General features: G+C 40.7%; 2 protein-coding genes across 3 annotated transcripts in view; one reads left to right on the top strand and one right to left on the bottom strand.

The window, feature by feature from the left end:
- CDC20B (cell division cycle 20B) overlaps positions 1 to 13284 on the bottom strand; it is a 61893-nt gene extending 48609 nt beyond the window's left edge. The window contains exon 1 of the mRNA XM_012811440.1: positions 13222 to 13284. Coding sequence (XP_012666894.1) covers positions 13222 to 13284 — 63 coding nt within the window. The remainder of the gene's footprint in view (positions 1 to 13221) is intronic.
- Positions 2123 to 6176, top strand: GPX8 (glutathione peroxidase 8 (putative)). 2 transcript variants are annotated; one of them, XM_003782771.3, is made up of 3 exons: positions 2123 to 2367; positions 2957 to 3218; positions 5599 to 6176. In XM_003782771.3, the coding sequence occupies exons 1-3, from the start codon at positions 2164 to 2166 to the stop codon at positions 5760 to 5762; spliced, it is 630 nt and encodes a 209-aa protein (XP_003782819.1). In that variant the 5' UTR covers positions 2123 to 2163; the 3' UTR covers positions 5763 to 6176. The 2 variants fall into 2 exon arrangements, with proteins under 2 accessions (XP_003782819.1, XP_012666906.1); XM_012811452.2 differs by lacking the exon at positions 2957 to 3218 and having other exon boundaries at positions 2164 to 2367; positions 5599 to 5667.
- Positions 13285 to 18691: the final 5407 nt, after the last annotated feature.

The raw sequence follows: 18691 nt of genomic DNA, 5'->3' as shown, positions 1-18691 counted from the left end.
TGGGAGGCTGAGGCAGGAGACTCGCTTGAGCCAGGAGTTGGAGGTTGCTGTGAGCATGATGCCATGGCACTCTACCCAGGGGGATGGCTTGAGGCTCTGTCTCAAAAAAAAATAAAAATAAAAATAAAAATAAAAAATAAAAGGGTATTTTTCTGCACAGTCATTTTTTCTGTTTCATCTATTTGTATTGGGTCAGGACAGTGGGAGTAAGTATTTCTCTCTCAGGTTTTACATGCCTGAGCAGTGGGCTGGCTTGACTTCCCCCATGCACACACCACACAGCAGGCACCAGAAGGCAGGGCAGCCCCGCTCCCCCAGCCCATCTTCCAAAACTCCACAATCTGCAGCAATGGGAGGGGCACAAACTTCTCCGCTCAGTCCCCGCTCCACTCCGGAAACACACCATCAACAAAGCAGCTTAATCCAGAACTTTCTTGTGTCCTAAACAGGGCAGATTCCAAAGTGACTAAAGGGACCATGGATTTGAGGATATGGCCCTCAACTGCCTTCCCATACCTATCCCTAAAATTCATGACCTTGAGCAACAGCAGAGTGAGGCCTCCTGTAGCAGGCAACAGCCAGTGGAAAAAAATAAGAGATTAAAAAATTAATTAATTAGAGGGGCCGTGCCTGTGGCTCAAAAGGGTAGGGTGCTGGTCCCGTAGGCTGGAGTTGGCGGGTTCAAACCCAGCCCCAGCCAAAAACTGCAAAAAAATAAATAAATGAAAATAAAGCAGTTAGAATATGAGGTCGGTTTGGGGGTTTTTGTTTTGGATTTTGTTAGAATTACCATATTTAACTGTCATATTGCTACTTTGTTATAGAGTTCAACATTTTGCCAGCTACACGTTGCAGCTCCTTGGTGAATGAAATCATTTTCTTGGTAGGTTTGGGGCTTGAAAGGGTATATATGGGAACAGAGGGGCATTGGTGTGCTCCCATATAATGGGCACAATGTAAGGGTATATGGCACACCTGAGAGCAGAACACAACTACAAAAGGAACTTTACCTAATAAATGCAAATATTGGCAGCACCCAGAGCTCAGTGGGTGGGGCACTGGCCACATATACCAAGGCTGGCAGGTGTGAACCCCACCCGGGTCAGCTAAAACAACAATGACAACCACAAAAAAAAAAAAAAAAAAGCTGGGCATTGTGGTGGGTGCCTACTTGGGAGGCTGAAGCCAGACAATTGCTTAAGCCCAAGAGTTTGAGGTTGCCAGGAGCTGTGATGCCACAGCACTCTACTAAGGGTAACATGGTGAGACCCTGTCTCAAAAGAAAAAAAATAAATGCAAATATTGTAACCTAAGTGTTTGTACCATCATATTAATCTGAAATAATAAACAAATATGCAATGAAATGCATCATAGTTCAAAGGACAAGTGCTATTTCATGAAACATCTCAGTTGCATGTGTATAACCCAGTTACGTTGTAAAGTACATTTCTTACCTGAAGTCATGATCAAAAATTTGAAAAACACTATAGTTTGCTTTATAATGGAGGAGGGACTTTTAACACCTTCATGGTTTTTAGCCTATTTATTTTTATCATATTCACGTCTATTTATTTTTACTGTATTTGCCTGGCATGTGATTGCCGTATGAAGTCAGAGTAAATAGCTTTTTCAGATATCTCCCTGCTCATTCCACCATCAGAACCACCATTCCTTGAACTCATCCAGCATATTTAATCCACACATATAATACTAAATTCCTTCAGGTCATACATCATATTAATAGGTTACATTTAATCTACATTCGAAACCTTTCCTGGGTATGATACTCAACCCTCTACACGAAACCAGTTGCTCAGTGATTAAATGGGATGCTTACCAAGGAAGTGAGCACTTCATAGCTTTCAAGTTACAAGAGCACCATCTTCTGGCAAAATATTTTCTATGCCGGGAGCATTAGCTACCAAAAATGTCCTGATTTTAGTAAAAATTTAATTACATTACTAATACATTACAATTCTGTAGAGCGTCATATTTCATTCGGGAGTTTCACGCCATTCTCTTTCTGAGAAGGATTTTTCGATGTTTTAGTAGTGAAAGGAGCTAATCTGTCCTGCCTGGCTTTCCACTAAACTCGGCTGGTTTCAAGTTTCAGCTCCTCCTTGAATTCCAGCCTGCTGAGACTTCCCTCCAGAATCATCCAAAATGGAGCCTCTTACAGTTTACCCATCAAAGTGTTCCGGGCCCAAAGCAAAGGTACTTGCAGTTTTGCTGTCGATGGTGCTATGCACAGGAACGCTGTTTCTTTTACAACTAAAATTCCTAAAGCCTAAAATCAACAGCTTTTATACCTTTGAAGTGAAAGATGCAAAAGGAAGGCCCGTGTCTCTGGAAAAGTTTAAAGGCAAAGTAAGTTTATCTCTCGCTTTTTGTTTTCCTTGTTTTTCCATGTCTCAGCTTAGTCTCTTAGGGGAATCAATTTTTCACTGTGACAGGATCATACGTTATAATTTAGTCTTCAAAGTAACGTTATTAGTACATCACTTGAGTCATCAAAGTTCTGGTAGTTCATCTACTTGTGATAGTCTGATTATCTTGTTTTCTTTAAAATGATTTAACGTCTATGCTAAATTCATACTTTAAATTGCTTAGAAAATAGTTGGTAATGTAAATATGGTGACATTCTACAATCTAACCCTTGAAAGCATTCTACTACCAGTGATCCTAAGGTACCTTTTACTATTATCTTTTGTTTAAAAGCAGACTTTGGGGGCATGAGTACCTAAGGGTTGTTTAATGGCAGCACTGTTTCAGGGTCTGCTTGAAATGCATCCGGGTTATGGTTTTCAATAAAAGTGAATATATCTGAAAATATAAAATAACCATCAGAAGTTATATTTCCCCCAAATGGTTTAAGATTTTAACGACTTGCAGGATTTTTTTTTTTTTTCAATCTTTTGCTTCACTTTCCGGTTGGGTTTTTTTCTTTTTCCGGGAGGTTTCGCTAGTCGTAAACGTGGCTAGTGACTGCCAGCTCACAGACAGAAATTACTTAGCCCTGAAGGAACTGCACAGAGAGTTTGGACCATCGCACTTCAGCGTGTTGGCTTTTCCCTGCAATCAGTTTGGAGAATCGGAGCCCCGCCCCAGCAAAGAAGTAGAATCTTTGGCAAGAAAAAACTACGGAGTAACATTCCCCATCTTCCACAAGATTAAGATCCTAGGATCTGACGCAGAACCTGCATTTAGATTTCTTGTTGGTAAATATCTACCTTGCCTCGCCAGTATAATGTTTTTTAATTGTTTTTTTTATTTTTCAACAAATATACCCAGAAAATAACTTCCTATTTCATTTGAAATGTTGGATTGGGAAAGCTTCATAAAACTATTAGAAGAGCCTGAATCTCACCATTTGTGACTTTCTAGAAGTTATGCTTCCCTGAAATCAATGTTGTAGTCTCTTACATGGAGAATTCTAGCTCCAATGTATTTTATTCCTTTTGACTTTCTCCTTGAAGTTACTCAAAGTGTAGCCATGACTATTTTCACAAAACATCTCTATGGGCATCTCATTAACTAGCATTTAGGTAACGTCCCTCCCCATGATTAAAGCTGCACATTTCTTGTGAATAGAGGTGCATTATTAAACATTTCTTTGTGGTTAATTTTATATTGCCTTTTTTAACTGGGAATTCATCTTCAAGGATGAATGTCTCAGTTTATCAGATTTTTGCTAAAATTCAAACCAATTTGTGACCAGATTTTTTCAGAAGACAGTAGTGATAGGCTGCCTCTACAATTCAGCTAGCTACAGAAATCTATTTAATGATGGCCAAGTCAGTTAGCATGAAAGGTGTGTGGCACAGTGACAACATAGGCTTTCGCCTCAGACTCTCTGGGTTCAAAAGCAAACTATTGCTTTTGCTGTGTGGCTTCAGGCACTTCGCTTAACTTCTCTGTGCCTGTTTCCGCATTTGTAAACTGAGACTGTCAAAAGTACCCACCTCCTAAGATTGTTTGGAGGATTAAGTGTGTTAATCATAAAAATACTTATACACTGCTTACTCTATGCCATTGAGCTAATGTTCTCTCCCCTAACTTATTTTGATAAACATCTTCAGACATATTTTCACGATAGATAATTTGAGTATTAACAAAACCATGACCTTAGGCAATCAAGCTTCTAAACCAACAACCAACCAAATAGTGATGATCTAGTCTATAATATTTCATGTAGTTGTGAAATCAGACTCTTGTAAAAACGTTACATTTAATTTCTAGGGAAAACTGATGTAATACCTAACACCAGCACCATAGCAACCACAGTGAGGTCTTTATTCCTTTTGTTCTTGGGAGACACTGCAGAAAAAAAAGCCATAATGGCACATGCCCTTGAACTAATCATCCCTCAACTATAGCAGCTAGATAAGATACTTGGGCACAATAGCTCATAGGTTATTCCCTTTATCACTAAAAAAGCTTCTGAAACCCCACTTACTCTGTGTAATCTAACAAGTAATTGTGATTTAAGGTTTCACTGAACCTAGATGGGGAGGATAAGAGAGCCTACAGGTTGAGAGTGCAAGCTCCAGAGTAAGAGAGTCTGGCTGTTCATTGACCATGTGAACCTGAGCCTAGGCCTCCCTTTCTCCATCTGCAAAATAGAGATTAAAATAATACCCATCTCATAGAGTTGCTGTAAAGATTAAATGAGAGGATCTATTTAAAGCACTGAACATACATTATTAGGCACCTAATAAGCACTTAATAGATTTTAGTTATAATTATATTTTTCAGATATTAGTCAATAACACAAACATAAATCCAGAGTGATATAGAGAAAAGATCATTTCTGCATAAAGATTTATCAGAAAGACATCATAATTTCTCAAAATAAGATGATTCTTTAGAATCATTCCTTACCATTTGCAGCTATATAATATGTAACAATACTAAAAATGTTGATGTATTTAATGTGAAAAATAATCCACATGTTTCCATTACCAAGGTCCTTCAGGACATTATTTTGTCTTTAAAAATTTTAAGAAACAGGCTCAGCACCTGTGGCTCAAGTGGCTAAGGCATCAGCCACATACACTTAAGGTAGTTCAAATCCAGCCTGGGCCCGCCAAACAACAATGACGGCTGCAACCAAAAAATAGCCGGGCATTGTGGCGGGTGCCTGTGGTCCCAGCTACTCGGGAGGCAGAGGCAGGAGATTCGCTTGAGCCCAGGAGTTGGAGGTTGCTGTGAGCTGTGATGCCACGGCACTCTACCCAGTGGGACAGCTTGAGGCTCTGTCTCAAAAAAAAAAAAAAAATTTAAGAAACTGAAAGCTTTTGAGCTGGTGTCAGGTACAATTTTTATTATTCAGATCAACAAATCTAAAGTAAATGGCATTGTTTCATTTCACCATTCTACATCAGTAGCCTCATGGGTGAAGTCATCACATACATTGAAATCTGCTTACTCAGTCCTTGAATTGTGCTTTGTTTGGATACTTTGCTTCATTTTCTTTTGTTTTCCACATTATGACGGTGAGGTCATACTAAAGTTAGTACTTATGCAGATACAAACAGAACTAAAAATCTTAACAAACCATAAAATTGTGCTCATGAAAATATGTTCTGGATATTTTAGATTCTTCAAAGAAGGAACCAAGGTGGAATTTTTGGAAATATCTGGTCAACCCTGAGGGTCAAGTTGTGAAGTTCTGGAGGCCGGAGGAGCCCATTGAAGCCATCAGGCCTGACATAGCAGCTCTGGTTAGACAAATGATCATAAAAAAGAAGGAGGATCTATGAAAATGCCCTTGAGCCATTCTATAGCACTAGAGTAGAAAGGTCTGCATGAGGGTGTGATCTCGTTTTAACACCCTGACAATCAGCGGTGGCAATGAAGGATGACTTTTTATGTGTTATCTTGCTGGTCAGCAGTAATGAATGTCCCCAGGGTAAAGATGTGACCCAAAGAAAAATAAAGAGTAGCCAAAGAATCAAAATGAAATATATAAAAGTTTCAGAATACCCAGTGATCAATGTGCTTCAGTATCATATTGTTCAACTTGACATTTTCTAGGATTGTACTTGTGGAAAAGCAAACACACTAGACCACTGTTGGATTCAAAAACATGGTGTGTAACTGAAATTTTAACAGTAATTAACTGCAAATGAACATGTTGATGTAATAAACACAAAATAAATATTGGAAAAATGTAAAATTTCTAGACATAAATTTGAATCTCCTTATATTTGTTCTATGTGCAGTATTGTGTATAGTTTGGAGTTAAGTACAAGTTCCTAGTGTGTTTTACTACATATGACCAAATAGTCATCTACAAAGTATCATAGCATCTGAAAAAGCTTTCATTATTTTCAATATTTCTCTCCCCATTATTCTTTAGAAGCAACTCAAATTGCAGAATTAGGATGATAACAGTTGAGTTCATCTTAATTTTTTAGTGAAAATCTCAAGTTTAGGAAAAAGAACACACATATATGATCATTTAACTTCATTTTGCAGCTTGATTTTGGTTGCTTATATATATTCAGGCTAGATTTGGAAAGAATTCAATGCTTCATATTCTGCTGGCTAAAACAGTAAAAATCAACTCCAGTCAAAACTCTAATTTTAGGCTCGGCGCCTGTGGCTCAAGTGGCTAAGGCGCCAGCCACATACACCTAAGGTGGCGGGTTCGAATCCCCAGCCCGGGTCCACCAAACAACAATGATGGCTGCAACCAAAAAATGGCCAGGTGTTGTGGCGGGCACCTGTAGTCCCAGCTACTTCGGAGGCTGAGGCAGGAGACTCGCTTGAGCCCAGGAGTTGGAGGTTGCTGTGAGCGTGATGCCATGGCACTCTACCCAGGGGGATAGCTTGAGGCCCCGTCTCAAAAAAAAAAAAAAAACTCTAATTTTAAAAAGGAGATTGATTATGATCACACAGTCCTAAAATGTGGATCAGCAATCACTGAACCTTTTGGGAGATTCATAATATACTTTTTCTCTCAAAGTCATGACTTTTATAGTTTGTCAGCCTTTTAATTATTAACTAACAAAGCCATTTGCCAAATTGGTGAAGGTTCATTTAATTCCTGCTCTATGAAATATATATTCATTTTATAAAAAATTTAAATAGAAAGACAGGTCGAAAAAAATAATGAAAATATGGTCATGTAAAATTTGGCTAAGAAAGAAGACTTAAATAGCCTATCACTTGACTCCCAAAGGACAAAGTGATATGTTTTTATGGTCAATTCAGCCATTCTACCTCCATATATAGTCCTATATAAGTGTTGGGACCGAAGTTCTTCGAGAAACTAAAAACATTTCCTAAAGCATCTTCTGCTTCAAAGCACATATCTAACCACCTAACTATGAATGTATTTAGTAAGATATTTGGTGGACGTGGCGTTTCCATCAAAGGCAAGAGGATACAGGCATAGCCTCAAGAATGCTAGATCAGTGTGTCAGCAAAGCTGCTTCTACCCCTCACCAGTGGAGGGCCTTTGAGCAAGTCACTTAACCACTTTAACTGCAGATTCCTCACCTGTAAATTTAATACAGAACAAAAAGCCTGTTCCAACTCTAAACGTCAATGAACATACTCACCAAGGTGTTTTAAGCGATCAGGAAAGAAATCAGCATTAACCTGGACTGCTGGCAGAGAAACAGAAGCCACCTAATAAGCTTCTGTCCTTTGCTATTTTGCCCAAAGGCCTATTAGCAATTCTGAGCCTGTAGGCAAAATGTTTTTCAGGGCAGCCCCTCCAAGTGTTGCTTCCAGAGCACTCTTGCCATATGCCCCTACTTACAACCTCTGTGAAGCCTTAACCAGTGCATGGTACTGCTGGGGTGCTTTTCTGTGCCAACATTAGGGGTGTGAGCAGAGTACAGGTGCCAGCACCCCACAGGCAATTAAGACTCCCCACTGCCAGGTGGATGATAACGGAGCTGCACTGGGACCAGCATCATCCTGGTGAAAGTGACACACGTGGACATCCTGCCTGTCACTAGTTTCCTCCAAAGCCACACAAATCGGGCTTCTTCGCTTATGTATTTCCAGCCCCGGTTGACTTGTTTAACCTGCAGTCATACAACAGCTGGTGCTTGCCTCCCTCCCTTGCCTTTTGAGCTGGCAGAGCAGGCAGGTGGGGATTTGAAAGTGGGTCACATACATTGCCTTGAAAGAAATGAAATTCGTGTGCCCATTCAGGGTTCCATAACACTTCGGCTCTGTGTGCAGAAAAAGGAAGTGAGGCCGTCTGCTCGTGTGCTGCTTCCCCTAACTCAACTGTCTCATAGGAATGCAGACAAAACACGTGGTGCAGAGAAGTTAAATCTTCCTGGAGTCTTGTCTCTACATCAAAAAGTCTGGGACATAGACTGCTACAGGATGCCTGAAGTCTGGAGTATAACTGAAAAATGTCAGGCATCACATAAAAGGGTTATGGAGACACTGTCCACAACAAAAGAAGGCAAAATCAGATGTATTCCCTGATAGTCAATGGTGGTAGTGAATCCACCGATTCGAGGTTTGCTTAAGTTTCCTTTGGTGGGTGGTGGGGAAGAATACCTCTAACTTGATCATCCATAGCAGGTGTAACAACAGAGAATGCCGGAGATTGGAAAAACATGAATTTGCCTGAAATATACCCTAGGAGTTGTACTTCACTTTTGAAAATGTTTAATAATTATAGTGTATCTATAGTATGCACATATATAAAAATTTATAACTCTTAATAATTATAGGATATGTAGCATATACGTAATGGTAGCTGGCAAATGTTTTAACAGACTCTAGAAGAGGAATCCTGGAAGTCCAGCACCCGCCAGTGTCCATGCAAATGCTCCCATATGGCCGATTTCAGTTTTCCAGTGGTTTACATACCAGCCTGCGAGTTTTCTAGAAAATTTAATAATTATTACTCACAAAGCAATGTAAGCTGGTTCCAGTGCACCAAAATTCTTAAAAATTAGACTTAATCAGAAAAAAATCTAGAGCAAAAACATAGCACATATATTCTTCCCTTTTATTATATTGTCTGACAGGTTATGTAAAAATGTGGAAGTATATGCAGTTTCTGAATTATGAAAAGCTGCTAATAGCATTCTGCCTAATGTGACCTAACTAGATTGTCTGCAGATAATCTCAAGTCTCAAGTAGGAAAATGGATAGATGGATGAAAGGAAGAAATGAAGGAGGGAATAAATTCAAGAAGAAATACAAAATATGTTAATTCATGGTGTTTCTTCGAAAGAAAAATGACATGCTTGGGTGGAGCTGATACAGGATCGCTCTGTCCATATTTCTCAACTTGATTTCATCTTTCCCATGAAATAAGGTTCCAGGAACTGTTACTCCTGGAAACTAATCCATCACACTCCTAACCACCCTTCTCTTCTGCAGCTGAACTGGTAAGGCTGCACCTGGCAGAGTGGCACAGTCTCTTGGCGGAGGAGAGTAGAGAGCAGAAAGGAGCAGGGATTAGGGAGCCATTCCAGAGGGCAGTGATGGGAAGTAGCTACATTCCCAGCGCCAGTGAACCTGCCCCAAGAGAGAAGATTCTTTGCAACCTGCAGAGCCTCCCTTCTCTTCTCTTTCTGTATTTTATTTTTTTCAGGTTCTTGCTCTGTTGCCAGGGCTGGAGTGCACAGGCATTATCAAAGCTCACTGCAACCTCAAACTTGTGAATTCATGTGATCCTCTGGCCTCAGCCTCCCAAGTAGCTGGTGCATGTCACTAAACCTGGCTAATTTTTCTATTTTTTGTAGAGACAGGGGTCTCACTGTGTTGCCCAGACTGGTCTTGAACTCCAGGGCTCAAGTGATCATCCTACCTTGGCTTCCAGGAGTGCTGAGATTGCAGGTGTGAGCCACAGCCCTGACCATCACCTTGTCTTTTTTTCAATCCCTTCCCTGTCCTTGCTCCATGACTTCCCAGTGTGTATCCCTTTCTTTCCCTCTCCCTTCTATGGGAATATTTTCTTTCTAGATTTATATCTTAATTTTCCCCTTTACCCATTGATCTCTTTGTTTTTATTTCATTCTATTCCTTCCCTCTTTTCTCATCATCTCAATAATATATAACTAAAGAACAGCTTTAAATATCTATTCAGCTTATTGAGTACAAATGTGTATGTTTGTATCTTGCTCTGTGATTTTAAAAAATTAAAACACAAGGGCCAAGCCTTCTAAATTTAATAGGTTTTATTTTTATTGACAGGTCAGTGACTCTATATAAAATGACATGTTGAAATTTAACCTTTAAAAAAAGATGAAAACAATATTTACATGGAAGGTATACTTAGGCACAAAGGTCCTGAAAATGAAATAATACCTGGGCAACAACCAAAAAAGGATGAGATTGGAAAGTAGCAAAATGCATGAGCATCAAAATACAGGTATCTATTTAACCTATGTTCTGGAAATACGTTTAAATTTAAATAAAATAAGCATAAAAATTATTTTACTAATAACTTATAACCTAATAGAGCAGAGAGAGTGATCCATTTCTCGTATCTCATTTAGAGTGTAACAACAGTGTAACAACTAATGGACCAGACCACCAAAGTCAGTTCCAATAACTGGCTGCAGATGTCCCCATGAGCACGCTACATGCCTGGGAGCCAGAACAGAGCAGATGCTGCTCCAGAGGTCAATGGCCTCCGAAGGAAAGAGAAAATGTTTCAATCACACTGTAGAGTCAGTTCTTCCCACTTCACAAGTTAGAACTCAGGCTCTTTTCCAAACATTTTATGAGCCTGTGATTCTACAGAAGATGAAGTGAAGAACTGAGACTAATCTTCCAAACAATTTAACCCATCCCCCACCAAAAAAAAATCCCCAATTTCTTGATATTTCAAGTGAAAGTTTTTTAGTTGATGGAATGATCTGAAAAATTACCTCAAGTCTCCCTTCCGCTGGTATGGATATACGCATGGTCATGACTTATAGAGATCTATTCTAATGCTACATTAAGAAACCAGTGGCCCAAACATTTAGTTGAAAATTTGGGGAATTTGAGGCTCTCCACTCTAAATTATCACTATATTCTAAATCTTATATTTAAAAATGTATATGCTAATGTTCACATATACTTTACCACTGTCTACCTAAGACTCCAAAAATACTACTTAAAAATTTTTAGGCAATTAATCGTAGTACTTTCTTTACCATTAAAAAGCTTATAGTTGAAAAACTAAACATCAAGAATAACTTATGGTAAACAGTGCACTGCTTCATAGCAAACACACACACACAAATTACAGATTTAGTTACACTTTGATGTTGATTGTATATGCAATAAGATAGCAGTTGCATGTTAGCTGATGCCATTCACATATTCAACCAGCTAACAATACACTGCCAACCCATCACACACAGGTAACCAGTGTATTTCATTAACAAGAAGAATTTATCCAGAAGCAAGTGGCAGGGTAGTTATGGCTGCGGACTCGATGCAAAGCAGCCAGCTAACAATACACTGCCTACCTGATTCGGATCCTTGCCGATTTTCAGGCCTCATGAAGTCAGTCACACTAAATTTGTAATATGACGCACCGTGGCAGAACTTTAATCTTAATAGTCACATTAAGGAAAATGTACAGGCAAAACTTCTTACTCCAAAAGTATAAGAAATAAAATCAACATTTTCTTGAATCTAGCCAAAAACTTGAAAGTTTTAAAAAAAACTTAAAAAGAGCCTCTCAGAATATTTACACTTTGGTTTTCTAGATTAAAAGCTTGGATAATGACAATATGTTATTATAGTACACATAATTTTTTTTGTAATTATCTTAGTTTATTTATATTTATATTAGGATAATTTGACCCATGTTATCTTTTTTTTATTAAATGATAGCTGTATACATTAATGCAAACATGGGGTACAGTGTAGTGTTTTCATCTACATTTTGAAATACTTTCATCAAGCTGGTTCACATAAATCACATAAATTTTTTAATTACTTAACTAAAGCTTTTCAAATTGCCTCTGTTTACTGACCAAAAGACCAGTTGTCAATATTAGGCAGTAAAATGCCTAGAAATCAAGATAACACCTAAACTGATCATGAGACAATGATGTTTGGGGCTGGGAAAGTTAATATTAAAGTATTAAAGGAATTAAAGCACTTAAAATGTCATTCGTTTTCTCCCACTATAAATGACATCAGTCATTGAGTTCTAAAAGTGAAGTTATGTGTTCACTTTAGAGTGTCATCACTTGAACAAAGAAAAATTTATAGAATACGCAGAAAACTCTATAGAAATGGTGATGGATTTGAACAAACCTGTGAGTAAAAGTTAAAGGACAATGAACTATTTAATCAAGAGAGGATCATGGTAAATGGTGATCATAACAGATTTAGAATCTATGATTTCTGTTAGAAAAAATAATTAAAATGTGTTTATTCTTATACTGATTAGAAGAGAAAATAAAGACTTTTGGGTTTGGTCTTTCAAGGAGAAAAAGTACTACATTTGCTAAACTAAAACCGGGGGTTATGTCCTTTCTCCCCGCTGTCCACAAGATGGCACTATCTCCATTTCTTTGGAGGCACGCTTCTGAACGCGACAGAGGGGAGTGCAACCAGCAACTGTTAAAGTGAAATTACAACAGCCAGCTAGCAATGCACTGCCTACCCGACACATCCAAGCTTTACCTTTTGCTGTTGAAGCAAAAACTAGAAAGCACCATTCATCTACAAAGGAGTGCCATTATTTGTACAAACTCTTCAGTTAAATTTAATTTCCTATTTAATTAGATACTGAAGTGACAGAGATTGATTTTTTTATTCTCATATATTCAGACCAGCCCACACTTCCAACAAATACCTCTGTTAGCAAAAATGAAGATATTCAACATCAGCGTTAAGATAGCGAACAAGAAAAGCACTGAACACTCACCTCGGGGGAACCTTGACTTTTCTGCCTCATGTCTTTGGCGAGCACCCGCATGATATTCTCCTTTGAAAACACAGATAACATATTGAGAGAGACTATTTAGGAAGATTACATAATGTCAGGTGTGGAGTTTTTCTAGATCCTGTGCTTGTCAAACTACATTCACTTGTTTGTTGTTTGTTTTAGCAACTAGACTACACAACTCGAAATTAAGAGCAGTCTATCTCTGGTTTAGGATTGTCAAAAATAGGATTGTTAAGACGAGGGTACAGAGTTCCTAAACTGGTATGACAGTCTGCGCCTGGGGCAAGCAGCCCCGGCAGAGAGCTGGGCTGACAGAGGAAAGGGTCCCGACTCACCCACACCATCTCTTCCTCGGTCCGGATCCTCCGCCGGGAGAGGCGCGCCAGTTTCCACTCCATCTCCTACCTGGGCTTTGGCCTCTCCTCCACCGCCTCTGCTTTTCTTCTCAGGTCTGAGCCAGTCGTGATGCGGAATCGTCAAAACCCTAGAGCCTCGTCCCCCAGGATTATTAATTACATTTCACACTCTATCTGCATCTCCCCCCGACTCCTCCCACCGCTCCTGCACAGCGTTCCCCAGGGTCCGGTTTAAAAAGCCGGCGGGGCGGCACCTAGAGCGGGAATCCCCCTCCGCGGCTTTTCATTGGCAGCGCGTCGTGACGTCAGCGCCGAGGGCTTCCCCGCCTCCGCCTCCCGGCTCCCGGGGCCGCACTGCGCCGCCGAGGCGCGCACCGGAGCGCCAAGCTTTGCCGCGAGCAGTGGCGGGCCTGTGACTGGGCCCGGCGCCGAGGGCTGCAGTGGCGGCAGGAGGCACAGGGGTTGGCGGGCGAAGAAGCGGGTTCTGGGAGCTTAGGGTCTTTCCATTTTCAGAAACAAAACGTTCTCTTATTTTCTTTTAACGGCCCTGATCCCTTTCCTCATCTCCCACTTCTCTCTCTCCAGCCCCACCCGGCCTTTAAGGGATGGGAGGGCCGCAATAACTCTGCGACTTCTGTCACTTGGTAATGATCAATCGCCATTTGTGTAAGCTACTGATTTTAGACGCCATCAATTCTTTCTCCGTTTTAAACAGGAAAGAAAAATGTGGCAAGATTTCTAAGCTGATGAGAATAAGCATTGACATTTATTCAATAAGTTCTTTTCTGCGTTATCCATTGGAAAGTGATCAGGTCCTCTCACTTGAGTTTCTAAGCTACGTTCCTAAGCTAAAGGTTGGTGAGAGAAAGAGGTGGAAGGAAGGACCCTCATATGGAGTGAAAAGCCAGCGAGACAACTAGGCAGACAGGGGACTCAGTGATAAAGGGGAACGGGTGATACTGAGAGTTCAGGGAGGAGTCTGGAGGCGAGTGACAAACAACCAGATGGGCTGTGCAGACTTAGCTGCCCATTTGAGCAGCCAAGAGAGGCAGACCGTGCCATATGGCATGAGGGTAAGCTGTGCTTGGGAAACCTCTGACAGTCTGGCAGCCTACTTCCTTTCCCGCCCTCCTTATCCCTCCCCCCCCCGCCCCCCACATTTGACATTGGATTGCATTTTGTTCTAGTGCAATATGTAGGTTTCTGTATTTTTCTGGGCAAAGTGTTTATAGATACAAAGGATCAGAGATTAAAGAAAAAAAAGCTAAAACGGACTCTCCTGCTTTGGTTTATACTGAAAGGAAGAGAAATTGGCATTAAGACCAGTTTTCCATGTACAACAATAATGCTGCACCCAGTAACTTAATCTTCAAGTGAGATTTACCAAACGCTTGATAGTCAAATAACTCTTGGGTTTTCTAACTTTCACTGACGAATTCTTTCTTTGCAGTGCATTCAAAGGATTACTCACTGCAACTTCCAGTAAATCCTTTCAACAAATATTGGGACCAAATAAAGGGAACTATCTTTGGATGACAATCAGATGCATTGCTGATTTAAATGCTCAATTTTGCAAATGTCATCTAAAACTAGCAATATGTCAGAAACAATATGAAAGTCATCTTATCTTTGTTCTAATTTTACATCTGTTTTACATTTACCCCTATTGTATTAACACAGACTTTTAAAAAACAATTTAATTAACAGGCTGGTAAATCCATGTAAACTGGGATTTTCAGAATCCAAGTTGTTACAAACACTAAGAATAGTGAATTATTCATTTAGAACTGTTTTATCCACTAATTTCACAGACTGTCTACGCATGGCTTCCAACTGCCTTTTTCTAGAGTAGAAAATTATTAGACTAATATCTTCCTTTGAAAAGTTACTGTACATTTACATATTCAGATTAAGATTTAACACCAGAGTGATGGAAATAGAAAATCAATACTTGGCAAACAGCAGAGTAATAACTGTCATAGACAAGAGTTATGAATGCTAACATTATTGTACACATGATGAAGGTACTTGCCCCATCATTAAACCAAAAAAAGTCAAATCACAACTTTTCATTGGACAAACCCAGAAGACACCACCTTTGCTAAGTAATCATAGATGATATCACCATCTGAGACATACTGACCTGTGCCTCCTCATCTGCTGCACCAACAGGGTACAACATCACTTTTATGGCATTTTTGCTCAAAATGCACAACCTGAATTTAGTAATGAAAAAATATTAGAGCAGCGCCTGTGGCTGAGTGGGTAGGGCGCCGGCCCCATATACTGAGGGTGATGGGCTCAAACCCGGCCCCAGCCAGCTAAAGCAGCAGTGGCAATTGCAACAAAAAAGCCAGGTGTTGTGGTGGGCGCCTGTAGTCCCAGCAACTTGGGAGGCTGAGGCAAGAGGATCGCCTAAGCCCAAGAGTTTGAGGTTGCTGTGAGCTATGACTCCACAGCACTCTACCAAGGGCAACAAAGTGAAACTCTGTCTCAAAAAAGAAAAAATATTAGACCAACCCAAACTGAAGGGCAATCCACAAAATAATTGGCCAGAACTCTTCAAAAGTGTCACAGTCATTAAAAAAAAAAAAAAGACTAAAAAATTGTCACAGGATAGACAAGCCAACTGAATGTATTATGAGGTTCTGGATTGATTCCTGGACCAGAAAAAGAAAAAGATTTTGGTTGGTTGGATAATTGTGGATTTTGAATACCTGTAAATTAGCCAATAGAGTAGTAGTAACACTAATTTCCTAGTTGTGATTTTATACTATAGTTATATAAAATGTTAACATTTCAGGAAACTGGGTGCAGGACATACAAGAATTTTTGTACTATTTTTAAAACTTTTTCCTAAACCTGAAATTATTTCTAAATGAAATAAAACCTTTTTTAATATCATGCGGTCATTCTAATAAAAACACTTAGTACAACGGTTTGGGGGTAAATAGAAGTATCTTACAAACACATTATCTTGATTTTCATCTAACATGGTTTAAGAGCAATGTCTAATTCAAAAATTCATGGGCTTGTAATTCACTATCTTCGAAATGTCTCCCCTTTGAGGACGGGTTTTGCAGGGAGGAAGGGCTCGGATGAGAAAGGCTGTGAGGAATAATCTTCAACAAAGCCAATTCAAAGGATTTCAGGTAGGAAAGGGAGGGGATGAGTTGCACAGTGAGGAGGGGAGCAAGAGGGCAGAAAAGATTTCCTGGACTCTCAAATTTGCTGGTGCTAAGACTGAGCACGTCCCTAACGACGGGAAGCGAGCGATAGCCGATCCTCCCCAAGGCAGATTGTTTCCAGCTAGCTAAGTACACTTGCATTCTAAGTAATAAGTTCAATAGCTCAGAAATATGAAAGTACGAAGTAAACTCCCTGCATCTTCTTCCCCCCAGCTTCATCAGACCTTTTTCTCCACACATTACGTACACACGTGTACAAAATAGTCTGGCCCTGGGACTCTTCCCATGTAAATGGGATCTGATGATACTTATCGTTTTGCAACTTGCTTTTTCTACTTCGCTGTACTCAATTGCTTTTCCAGAAATGTAAACTGCAGAGCTCCTCATCCCAACTCCAACGGCCAGTTTGCGCGCCCCTGCGGCCCGCGGCTCTGCGCTCCCGCCGGCTCTCCCGCCGGCTCTCCCGCCGGCTCTGGCTCCCCGCGGCCCCTGCGTCCCGCCCCGCGCCCACAGGCCCGGCCTCGCGCTCCCAGCTCTTGAGTGCCAGCTCCACCCGCCCCAGCGCGCGCCTACTGGACAAGAGGGACCGTTGGTGTTTGCTTCAACTGTCCCTCGGACACGTGCCCCCGCCACGTGGGGGTTGGGGGCGCGCCTGGCCCGTGTGGCTCAATCCAGCTCCAGACTTGGGGAGAGGGGAGCAAGGGAGAGCTTAGGGTGGCTACACTCTAGCGGAGTGAGATGTCAGCCCTGAAGGGGAAAGAAAGGGAAGGGAATGATCGTGTCCTGGACAGTAAACTCAGAGTGTCCACTTCCCAGAGTAACAGAGCTTAGGACAGCGTGTGGGGGGATGAACGGATCCCTTTTAATCCAGACTGTCAATCACTAAGGCTCTAAAAACTTAATAAACTTGAGAAGATTCTAGCTGTAAAAGGCTCAGAAGAGTGGTAGGTAATGTAGCCTGTCCCTTCTGGATTTGTGGTTTATGTTTTCAATTCCAAGTATATGCAGATTTTTCTACTACTGCCTGATTTCTAAGTACAGGGTCTATCCTTTAAAAGTATGTCTCCATCCATACCCAGTCAATGAAGACAGAGGGTCAGGTTTGCCCAGCTTTACAGTGTGAAAATCTTAAGACCATTTCACCTGCAACCACTTCCTGTAACGTATTTTTCCTTTCTCTCCCTCCTTAGTTCTGGTTAGGGTGCTGCCCGAGGGAGGTAGGTCCCCACAATTTTAAAGCAATATAAGGAAAATATCAAGCTGAAGTTAGTACAAGTCTGCATAAAACCATGGACGGAATTAGGCATATGAAGATGGTTTTCCCTGGAGGAAAAGCTGGCTTGTGAATGCTTTGGACTTGAAAATTGTATTTTTTCACATGACAACCTACCAGCACTTCAAATGAGACATAACCCCAAACAGAACTGACAACCTTTCCTTATCCCCATTCTGCCCCAGCTATCTACTCCTCTTCTGTGTGCCCTGTTCCCGCTATCACTATCCTCCAGGTGGAGCAGAAGCAATGTCGGCCTTTTTTACCCCTTTCCTTTTCTACTTCCCTAAATCCAGCTATCAAAGACACTCACGTTCCCCTCTGCAGTGTGGATTTCATCTGCCCTTTTGCTGAATGATAACGATAACCTGAAAACAATCTCCAGACTTTTCCCCCCAGGCCATTCATTTAACTATTTATTTGCATCCAGCAATGCTATACACCATGCAAAGAAGAGGTAACAATCTCAGTGATGGAGTTATAAATGGCAATAAGCTTTATCTTGAGGTGATCCTATTTCTCCCCTGCCCCAAGTCCCTTGAAGGACCTTCCTTACACATAGAATTACACAAGTCCTCTACCTCACACAAAAGCCCTCTATGATTTAACTTCTGTCTTTCCCATACAATCTCCCACAATGGCTCCAAGGCCTCCTATTTTCCACCAGTTTTTCCTGGCATAGCTGATGCCCAGACCTCCTGCCTTTAGACCTTTGCTGAGACTACTTCCCTTTTAGATTGCCTTTTTCCCTGTCCTCTCCTGGCAAAATATTACCCTTCAAATTTCAACCACCTCTTCAAAAGCCTTCTTAAATCATGCTGGCTAGAATTTCTCTCTCTTCCCTCTGGGCCCACTGCATAGTTTGCCCTCCTAGTCTGCTTCCTTCCAGATTTTACGTGTGCACGTGTCTGTCTGCATGCGTGTGTAAGTGTGTATACATTCTCCACTATATTGTAAGCTCCAAGAATGCAAAGATCTCGTCTCTTTT

Source organism: Otolemur garnettii, unplaced genomic scaffold (assembly GCF_000181295.1).
Source record: "Otolemur garnettii isolate 467f Iridium unplaced genomic scaffold, OtoGar3 scaffold00005, whole genome shotgun sequence".
Lineage (NCBI taxonomy): Eukaryota > Metazoa > Chordata > Mammalia > Primates > Galagidae > Otolemur > Otolemur garnettii.
The sequence above is the reverse complement of the archived record's forward strand: the minus strand, read 5'-3'. Positions and strand labels throughout refer to the sequence as shown.